An 11341-nucleotide genomic window follows, 5' to 3' on the forward strand; every position below is an offset into this window, starting at 1 on the left:
TTGAAAGTGAAAAACATTAATTGGGTAAGCACAATTATATAACGCATCCCAGTGGGTCAAAACTGTCACGCTAACATCAATCATAGTTATTGCAAAAGTTTACTAAATAGGTAATACAGGTTGATAGCACTGTGGGATATTTTTTTTACAGGGAATAATCTTCAGAAACCAGTAGTGTGTAGGGTATGACCAGAATATGTCATACAGAAACTCCTTGCTTCTTTATTAGTTGATTGACTGCACCTCAAAACACCAAAGTGTTACCAAAACCAGCTAGCCTACTCAGTCTAGCCCAGGAACAATATCCCTGTGGACACAGAGCATCATGCCTGGAAGCACTGGCCTGCCAGTGTGAGAAATGAGCTGAGAGTACGATCATAAACTGAGAGCTTCAGCTACCCAGGGCATGCCAGTCACTGAGCTCTACCAAATGAGCTTTCATTTGCCATTCAGGAAATGAGCTCTTGTCGTGTCGTAGTCTGCCGCAGAGGTGTTCGGCTGAGAGATTGCATTGCATGCAAACTTGGGTTCATGCTCCCAAAGCCCAACAACAACCAGACATGCTGTCACATGGTAATTTGCATACTTAGCTATGCATTTTGGCACTGTGTTCTGAGCAAAAAGCAGGTATTTCACAACCATTTGTGGAAATAGTTTTTAACACAATAGGATCATTTAGGTTGTAATGTTAGATGTGCACTTTTACATTTTGTTAATGGATATTGTTTGATTCTAATGAAGGATAAACATATTTAATGAGTTACAGTAGCTGTGCTAGATGGTCGATCTGAATGAGCTAAGAATGCATAATGCACCAGCATTAAAGAGTAAGTGTTGCTGATTTAATGAGTGTTAGTGTCTGAAGAATTAAACCAGATGAAATAGCAAACAGAGGTCTGAATACCGTCGTATCAAAATAAGCCCTCCGCTGGTTAAATCCTCTAGTTGAACTATTGAAGAAGAAAGAAGTCAAGAACATAATCAACGTTTTTTTAAATAATTTAACTAGGCAAGTCAGTTAAGAACAAACTATTATTTACAATGACAACCTACTGGAGAACAACTGTCTTGTTCAGGGGCAGATCGACAGATTTTTACCTTGTCAGCTTGGGGATTTGATCCAGCAACCTTTTGGTTACTGGCCCAAATTAAAGACATGCCTTGCACAGATTGAATTGTGGAAGTGTGGCGAGAAGCAGAACATCTCACATATCACAACAAGTAGACTGTTTGTTCATGCCATTGCTGAATACACTATAATATGCATGGTATTAATGGCCATGATGTCCATGTGTGCTCCACCTGGTGAGCCACTGGAGTGCACACTACTACTCAGGTACAGATGTAGGATCTTAATTTGATCACCCTGTTGAAGGAAACTTGTTTTACTTCGTGAATTTGAGGTTTAAAAATGTTTCTGATGTTTGTAATTTTTTGTAATTTATGAATCCACTTTTCAGAGAATTCCTGTGCATCGAAATGTCACTCAAGCTTTCTTATTCACTGCTGTGATCTTTGTTGTATACAGCAAAGGATCTATAGAATAGGTAGAATATAGTATTTCATATGAATAGACAGTCATATAACCCTTGCCTCAAAGTTGTACAATCTTCAACTCTTAGCTAGCTGCATGTTTATCCTTGAACAACTTGCTCACCAATATATTAAAAGGATTATCGGGAATAAATATTATTAAAAACACTTTGACATAATTTTGTGCTTTCTGTTCTTACTATTTGAATAAATAACGTAACACAGAGGAATTAAATCCTTTTCTCCTGATATTTGAACATTAAATACATCTTGAGGCTTAACCAAGCAGACACTTTTAATGCACACACTGCAATGAGCACTATCCCAAGAAAGTAAGAGGGATAACGCTGAAATTACAAACTGTTGGTGAGGATTCATTAGATATATTAGATGAGCTTATATCATGAAAGACTGCTGTGCATGAAGTAAACATTTAAAACAGACTGCAGAAGAGAACACAGTCAAGCAAACAACCACATTAGAAAAAATGTGTTCAGTCGAAAGGAGATTCTCACATTCAGCACTATCCTGATGTTAACCTATAAATTAAAGCATACAAACCTTATTGAATATGTCAAAAGATTAATACAATAATACAATAGTTAACAGCCCAGTGTGACAACATTAACACATCTGATAGGGGAGTGGGAACAGAGTGGATTCCTCTTAGATACCTTGCCTTACAGCTGAACTTGCTTTCTGTCAGAAAAAGTCATTTTGTTTTACTTTGAAACCCTCAAGAGCACTCATTTGAATTTCCAAACAGAATATATTCCTTTCTTCATTTCTCAATTTTTGTTTGTTTGTTAGCGTTATCTTAGAATTATTATTCAGTTCAGGGGTTACTTGTCCCACCGGATGCAATCAAAGCCTGTACATTCTGCACTGACATTCTGCATACCACACATCAAATAAAAGAACACTCAAATCACTCCTACAGTATGTATGTATATGTCATTATATTGTAACCCAAATGTTGTGTTGAAGTAGTTCAGTGGAGGTGTTAGATTGAAGGCCAAGTTTGTATGCTGAAAAATAACAATACTGCAAAATGCAAAACTCAATGGGAAATGTATCCCCCAGAATCTGAGGATGTAGAATTGAATCAGAATTCTATCAGACAATGATACATTAGTAATAACCCATGTGTCTTTGATAATACAAAACATCTGAATGTTCCCACCCGTTGATCAAAGCAAAACACACATGTACAGCAGTAGAAAGGTCAAAGGGGAGCTCATAAAGTTATGTCAGATACATGGGCTTCAGCCTGTTAATCAAAGCCCAAGGCATGAACCAGTACCTGAAGGAGTTAGAGTAAGTTATCTTCTTTCTGCAATGTCAACAATGATTATCAAACTTCTCACTTCGTAAGCAACAAGTACCTTTGCCAAATTCCAAATAGTTGGTATATGCAGTGATTAATTATTTTATCATAAACCCATCTACAGTGGAAGGCAGAAGTTTACATACATTTAGGTTGGAGTCATTAAAACTAGTTTTCAACCACTCCACAAATTTCTTGTTAACAAACTATAGTTTTGGCAAGTCAGTTAGGACATCTACTTTGTGCATGACACAAGTCATTTTTCCAACAATTGTTTACAGACAGATTATTTCACTTATAATTCACTGTATCACAATTCCAGTGGGTCACAAGTTTACATACACTAAGTTGACTGTGCCTTTAAACAGCTTGAAAAATTGCCGAAAATTATGTCATGGCATTAGAAGCTTCTGATTGACTATGGTTTGCAACTGCACACGGGGACAAAGATCGTACTTTTTGGAGAAATGTCCTCTGGTCTCATGAAACAAAAATAGAACTGTTTGGCCATAATGACCATCGTTATGTTTGGAGGAAAAAGGGGGGTGCTTGCAAGCCGAAGAACACCATCCCAACCGTGAAGCACGGGGGTGGCAGCATCATGTTGTGGGGGTGCTTTGCTGCAGGAGGGACTGGTGCACTTCACAAAATAGATGGCATCATGAGGCAGGAAAATTATGTGGATATATTGAAGCAACATCTCAAGACATCAGTCAGGAAGTTAAGCTTGGTCGCAAATGGGTCTTCCAAATGGACAATGACCCCAAGCATACTTCCAAAGTTGTGGCAAAATGGCTTAAGGACAACAAAGTCAAGGTATTGGAGTGGCCATCACAAAGCCCTGACCTCAATCTTCTAGAAAATTTGTGGGCAGAACTGAAAAAGCGTGTGCGAGCAAGGAGGCCTACAAACCTGACAAAGTTACACCAGCTCTATCAGGAGGAATGGGCCAAAATTCACCCAACTTATTGTGGGAAGCTTGTGGAAGGCAACCCGAAACATTTGACCCAAGTTAAACAATTTAAAGGCAATGCTACCAAATTCTAATTTAGTGTATGTTAACTTCTGACCCACTGGGAATGTGATGAAAGAAATAAAAGCTGAAATAAATCATTCTCTGTACTATTATTCTGACATTTCACGTTCTTAAAATAAAATGGTCATCCTAACTGACCTAAGACAGGGACATTTTATTACGATTAAATGTCGGGAATTGTGAAAACCTGAGTTTAAATGTATTTGGCTAAGGTGTATGTAAGCTTCCGACTTCAACTGTATCTGAGAGAATAGCTGATTCTCAATATTCATAATTCATGTCCTGTATATTATTACACCAATTAATGTCAAGATAGTTGTAAGACAGCCAGAATGCATTGTCAAACCTACACTCTAAAACACACTGAACATGAGCGTGGCCTAAATATGATATGTAGTCATGTTGGTGATAAATAAAAGTATTGTTTCAGACATTACTGTCTGTATACCAATAAAGACCAGAATTCAACACAGATGCCTCAAATTTAATTTGACAGAAATACAATATGACTGCATGATAAGCTTCTTGGAAATCTCAACAATAATCCAATCACTTTTTCAAATACAGATATTTACCAACGATGTATTACATGGATTACATACTTTCATGTGGTATGTTGAATTATTTTTGGAATCCCTAGAATACATATTTTGGGTTACCAGTATTCACAAAACCACAGTGCTTTTTGATTAAAATACATACTTTGTATTGTTGCCTCCTTCGAATACTGGTCAAGTACATCGACAGTGGTAGAGAAACTTTGTGAGTGATAATCCATTGGCATTATTATAAGATCTCATGGTACATTTGTCAGCCAATCATTTGCACAGGATTATTTTTCAGATTCTCAGTTGTAATTGATTTCAATTCAAGAAAGTGAAAAGAATCCATGAAATAATGAAGAAAGTCATTTGAGTCACAATACTTTTCACATTATACCACAACAGACAATTGTAAACATATACTATTTTTTTACTCCATTCTGTACATTCATTCATTCATTCATTCATTCATTCATTTGAAATACAATACTGAGGTGTTTTCTTCTCTAGTGTCCATAATGACGCTATGTCATTATTATTCAGTCCAGCAATAAAGTATGTTAATTTGAGAGCTGTGCCAAATGTATATATATATGCGCGGACATTATAGTGATTTGAGTTTCCAGACTGAGAATTGTGAAATAGGCCAAACCTATTCCATTCCATTTGGAAATGAACTGTAGCAGCATCAGGTGACAATAGAAGCACACAGCTATACTAAGTGAAGCATGAGATTCACACACAAAACACATATACTCACTACCATGATATTGATATGCACAGAAAACAATTGTTAACTCGGGAATATAAGTGAAGAGCAAATCAAACCATTCTGAGTCTAGATAATATAACTCAATAAATATGGGTAGTACCATATAGTCACAAAGGTCAAGAGTGAACACAACAACTGTTCCATAAATGCAAAATGGCTAGCGAGATACTTTCCCTAAGTGTATTCAAGGGGAAAGGTTCAAGAATGTGAGTGAGATTAAGTTTGTGTAGAAAATGTCTCCAGTCGTTTCACACACACCTTATTTCTTTTACATTTCATCTGCTGATAGATTGGCTAGAATAATTCCCTTTCCAAATCTCCCAAATATTTAAAATATTGTTAAAATGCACCGGCTGTATACAAATGGTAAGAATAAATCTCAGATACTTTGAAGTTGCCACAGGTCATGTGGCAGTCATTGATAACATAACAATTTGAAATCATTGGATGTAAATGTCAAATTTGGTCATTCACTTAAATAAGCATTTAAATTCACCAAGCTATTATAAATAAACTAATGTGTAAATATTCAATAAATAAATAAATGAATGTGCATAAAATGTTTTTAAAAAGTGTTAACATATACAATCGTGATCTCTTCAATGAAGCATTACACATGACTCCACGGGTGTACCCATCTAAGGTCGAAGTTCAAACAAACATATGACATGTGACTGACCACAGACAGGTATAGACATGGCCAGCAGCATAGGCTGTGACGAGGGAGGTCAATAGTGAGATCAAAAGACCCTACCTAATGCAGTTTCCAACTCTTGAGCATCAACTTGAGCCTCCACTACTTCTCAGTTCAAATTAAAATATTGCATCTACAACATCTGTTTAGACTTATAAAATACTGTGTATATATGTATATAAGGCTAAAGGCTATGCCTGCAATTAAACTGCATTGTGTTCATCTATCTGCAAACGTTGGGCACATTTTACTCCAATTTGTCAGTAATTTCCTAACACACCAAAAACTGTTTCTCACACCTGCAGAAACAAGTTGGTTGCTCCATTATGGTGCAGACAGCTGATTGTTTAATAGCCAGAGCTGGTCTAGTAATGAGATACACATGGGAATGGCCAGACAAAACAAACTGGTGATGTGCTGTCAGAAGTGACCTGGATCTTCTATGCAGTCCTACTCAATCACAACTTTTTGTATAATCAGACGAGACAGGATCTGTCACTGCTAAATACCGTGTATGCCACGCTTGCTAAGAAAAACAAATTTCAAAATATGCTATGCTAAACATATTCTGCAACTATTAAGTTTGTGTGTGAAGAATTGCTGTGAACGCATGTTCGTCAGTTGAAGTAGTTTTTTTTAGCAGTATTGCATTTGCAGAGGGATTCCCATTTCCATTAAACATCAAAGCTTTTCAATGTCTTTTTTCTTCTCTCTGTAGTAATCCATGACCACGGAACATGATATTTTCCATCCTTTGGCTAGATCCAACTGATGTAGAAATGTTTTGATTATACAGTGACAGTACATTGTTGATAAAGTCATTTGAACTGTGGGGCTTTCTTCTTTTTTTTTTACAGTGGGAAAACAAGGAAACCAGAGAATGTAGAGTATTGCCATCCGCCAACTAGATTTCCCTTCTCCAGTTTAAGGTAGACCTTGTCCTCTTTATCCAAAAAGAGCAGAACTCCATTGGTGGCTGCCTCTCGAGTTACGTCTTTGTCACCCGCAAAAGCTGAGATGACAGGTTTCCCATTCAACATTAAGTTCACCTGGATGACCCAAAGAGACAGCAATGAGCGAAAATAAACAAGACAGGGGAGAAATGCAGCTAATGTCGCTACTGTTCTGTACTAAAATATCTTGCCATGCTATGATTGCATTGCCAAACATCATTATCATCCACAGCTACCTAGAGTAGCTATTTGCTATAAACTATTGTTTTAGTTCAAATATGTACAGTTTGCAGGAGCCCTTCCCTTGACGTACTTTGGAGAGAAAAAAACATTCTTGTTTAGATTAGTTTCGTCACTTTCTTAAATAGCCAGAATAAAAAGATTGTCTGTTTAATAAGCTCATCTAGTCTACTCCCCCTTTTCTCACCCAGAGACAGCCCAGACCTCTCCAGGCTTCAGAGCGTCACAAAGAGAGGACTGGAAATTGACACTACAATTGTGCAAAACATAAATCACCAAATTAGAAGCTGTGCCATGCAGTGTCTGTGATTTCCCATTGAAGTTCTACAAGACATTTTCCCAACATTGACACGGTTAACTCTCATCCATTGAAATCAAGCGCTTCGTCAGAGATTTGTTTCTGCTTCCTCTAATAACCAGTCTGTCAATGCAAACCCAAATGTCCCAATAGGCTTACACAGGAAATAGTCCAGAATAGACTTAGACAAAATAGTCTTAGGCACATTTCCTAACACACTACAAGGCCCTTTCAAATAATGTAGCCATGGCCAATGTATAGAAAATGAATTGTCTCATGGGAATCACATTATATTATAACTGGAACTAAATTGTTGAATCAATTTGGCCAAAACAAATAGCTTACCTGTATAGTCTGACTCTGGTACACTTTTATAACGTGAAAATTAAAACTGTAGATCCCTTTTCTGGGTGACAAAAACACTGACTCCAAAGTGAAATAGTTGCCTATATTCACAAGAACCTGGGGAAAGAAGAATAAAGCATTTTAGAAAGTGAAAAAATATTCTCCTCACTGACTATTCAAGTCAGACCAGAATATTTATTGCTGGAAGTCCCAATGCAGTCAAAAATGTGATTTTCCTGTGTTTTATATATACAGTGGGGTAGAAAAGTATTTAGTCAGGCACCAATTGTGCAAGTTCTCCCACTTAAAAAGATGAGAGAGGCCTGTAATTTTCATCATAGGTACACTTCAACTATGACAGACAAAATGAGAAAAAAAATCCAGAAAATCACATTGTAGGATTTTTAATGGATTTATTTGCAAATTATGGTGGAAAATAAGTATTTGGTCAATAACAAAAGTTTATCTCAATACTTTGTTATATACCCTTTGTTGGCAATGACAGAGGTCAAACGTTTTCTGTAAGTCTTCACAAGGTTTTCACACACTGTTGCTGGTATTTTGGCCCATTCCTCCATGCAGATCTCCTCTAGAGCAATGATGTTTTGGGGCCGTTGCTGGGCAACACAGACTTTCAACTCCCTCCAAAGATTTTGTATGGGGTTGAGATCTGGAGACTGGCTAGGCCACTCCAGCATTTCACGGTCTTTTGACCAATCTGATCAGTCCTGAAAAAGATCTGAATTGGGTAGTGCTGAGCCTTTAGTGCTCTTTGAGGTCGGTTCGGTTTCAATATTTAAAAAAAATAATGAAGTGCACTATGCATTTAAATGTATGCATTATGTGGGTTGAATGCTGTAACAACACAGAACAAAACAATTAATAAAAGTCTGATGATGGTAGTGACGGCCCATTACTGCTTATCACTTATTAACCATCAGTTATTCACATTACTTTACTTTAATCAAATATTTCAGTTGTTGTGTATATTACATTTGTTTTATTTTACAACTTTATTTCATTCCTAGTCTTCATCTAATGTTTATTGAGCTGCTGCCTATGCTGTCTGACAAAATTACTATTTTAGTAGTTCTTCAAAGTAAATAAGTCATACTTTTATGACGGTTGAATACCAACTATCAATCACTTAGATCAGAGTTTCGGTCCTGGGGCCCGCCTTGGTGCACGATTTGTTTTTTGGCAAGCACTACACAGCTTATTCAAATAATCAAAGCTTGATGATGAGTTGGTTATTTGAATCAGCTGTGTAGTGCTAGGGTAAAATCCAAAATGTGTACCCAGGGGGGCCCCAGGACCAAGTTTGGGAAACCCTGACTTAGATCATGTATTTTCAGGTAGAGATACCTCACGAAGAAACTGCTCTCTATGTATCTCCTCTTGAATGTGCATTCTTCTGTATCTTTTGTAGCAGGCACAAAAGTACACAGACCAGACAAGCAGCCATGCAATGGATTATGATCATTGTAGTTAATTATCACATTTACTGGCGCTAAACTATGTAGAACATTGGCCTGTTGGAAGCTATAACTCCCTACTACATCGCACAGTTCGGGCATGATCTAATTTATCTCTAGAAAAACTGCAGTGCAATGAGCACATTGAGCTCACAATCTTTTTTTTACAAAATGCAATTCAAATATTTGACCCGACCTCAGTCCATTAGTTGTTTAAAAACTGAAAAATAACTGGCATTTTGGTTAATTACTCAGCACTAGAATTGGGCTGCCTTTGTGAATACAGCCTTGATTTGCAAGTGTGAACTTTTACACCACTATAAGGCTGCGTTTACACAGACAGCCCAATTCCGATCTTTGGTCAAAAGACCAATTAGTGGAAAAAATATCAGACTTTGTCTGCCTGTGTAAATGCAGCCTACTAGTCCAGCAGCAACTACTTGACACAGGAGCTGCACTCTTCTCCAATAGTCTGTCTCCCAATTAGGAAGATTCAGCCAGTGATTTATGTAAGGTGTTGGTTATGCCAGTTGAGATGCCACCAGGAGGTGATATAAAACAGTGATTTTAGGTTAATTCAAACAGGGAACAAAAGTTAAATGCACTGCATTTACTCCATAAAAAATGGCACGATCTCAATTCAGAGCTTGCGTACACAAGGTGCAAGTACCACCCAATCAAATTGATGAAGCCAAACATCTCCAGTGTGTGTGTGTGTGAGAGAGAGAGAGAGAGAGAGAGAGAGAGAGAGAGAGAGAGAGAGAGAGAGAGAGAGAGAGAGAGAGAGAGAGAGAGAGATTCTCTATTCTCAGTGATAAACACATTGCTGCTGCTTTATCACATTTGAGCTATGCCCATTATTATTTATGAATCATTCAATCAATCATTAGGCGAGCTAATATTGATATATGTAGGTTGCTCTCTAAACCAATGTTAGACTCTTCCAGAACAACAATTTTTTAAAGATTATTTGTATTTAGTTATACTTTTGGGGCATAACCTGTCACTGTGGGGTCAATTAGCTATGTAAAACGTTGTTCTTAAACAGCATTACAACTTTGATGTTATAACGTTGAGGTAAACTAAAACAGCCCTATATCAAAAACAACGTAAACAGTCTTACTTGGTCGAAGTATATGATTCTTGTTTTATTGCTCATCTCCGACGGTTCGTGATTGTTGCTCCGGACCGCAGAAAAGGCCACCTTGGAGTTTGCCGCGCGCACCGAAATGCCTAGAGGAGAGGACGAGCCCTTCCAATCCGTAGTCGGATTAGAGTCGCAAACCACAAGACATTTGCCCTCCAGGACTATAGGCTCCGTGTCATTCTGAGCTCCCACAAACTCAGAGATCAACGCCAAACTAAACATAAGAACAATATATTTGACCATCGCATTGTCCAACAACCCTAACAGCACCATTTTAAAAAAGACCCTCTCTGTATCAAATTCCACGTCCTCCTCTTTGGTCCCCGGTCGCAGACGCTTCTGACGCGATAAGATTATTTTCTTGGATCCAGCAGTATGCTATATTGATGAAAGAAACCGACGACTTCAAATGTTGACAACAACTGATGGAAATGAAAATCCCGATTATTTTCTCTTTGTCTCATTTTCATCATTTAGATTATGTCTGTGATTGAGATAAAAATACAAAATAGATGCCTGCATGAGGCTGGCATGAAGGGTTCAGTCTGAGAAGAAGCGCAATAACATTTTTCTGACTAGTGCTCTGCGACTCTCCAAATTACGCGTGTTGACTGTTAGTCCCAGTTGTGATATGCCCACGATCCAGACACGTCCATTTAGCAACGTATGAGTAAATATTTCCCGCACATAAAACAATGTCTTCATTTGTAGCTTACATTTTAGTTTTGACCCTATTATGAATATTTTATCCCGTTTTAAATCTTTGAGTATTTCAGTCTTTCTGTACCAGACCGCTGTTCAGGAAAGTTAGAATGATGAGATTGGATACATAATGGATGTAAAGCACATGGACTATTAATCAATTCATCTTTGGCGATAAGCATTATTGTTTGGAGACTAAACCAAGCATTTTGTTTAGAACAGTAGATATTTGGTATTTTATTTACCATAAACCTATAATAAATAATATATTTATATT

The 11341-nt window shown here is 37.4% G+C and overlaps 1 protein-coding gene across 1 annotated transcript; it reads right to left on the reverse strand.

Annotated features, from left to right (window-relative positions):
- Positions 1-4359: 4359 nt before the first annotated feature.
- Positions 4360-11168, reverse strand: LOC129860645 (cerebellin-4-like). The gene is made up of 3 exons (XM_055931247.1): positions 10339-11168; positions 7741-7857; positions 4360-6953 (listed from the first exon to the last, which is right to left on the reverse strand). Exons 1-3 carry the CDS (start codon positions 10633-10635, stop codon positions 6756-6758), a joined length of 612 nt encoding a protein of 203 aa, XP_055787222.1. The 5' UTR covers positions 10636-11168; the 3' UTR covers positions 4360-6755.
- Positions 11169-11341: the final 173 nt, after the last annotated feature.

The sequence above is a fragment of the Salvelinus fontinalis genome, chromosome 8, assembly GCF_029448725.1.
Source record: "Salvelinus fontinalis isolate EN_2023a chromosome 8, ASM2944872v1, whole genome shotgun sequence".
Lineage (NCBI taxonomy): Eukaryota > Metazoa > Chordata > Actinopteri > Salmoniformes > Salmonidae > Salvelinus > Salvelinus fontinalis.

Excerpts from the sequence above, each read along its gene's own strand:
- LOC129860645 (XM_055931247.1), bottom strand. The coding sequence starts at position 10,635 with ATGGTGCTGTTAGGGTTGTTGGACAATGCGATGGTCAAATATATTGTT. Across the intron at positions 7,858-10,338 it reads GAATCATATACTTCGACCAA|GTTCTTGTGAATATAGGCAA; the intron begins GTAAGACTGTTT and ends TTCTTTCCCCAG. Across the intron at positions 6,954-7,740 it reads ACCAGAGTCAGACTATACAG|GTGAACTTAATGTTGAATGG; the intron begins GTAAGCTATTTG and ends TGGGTCATCCAG.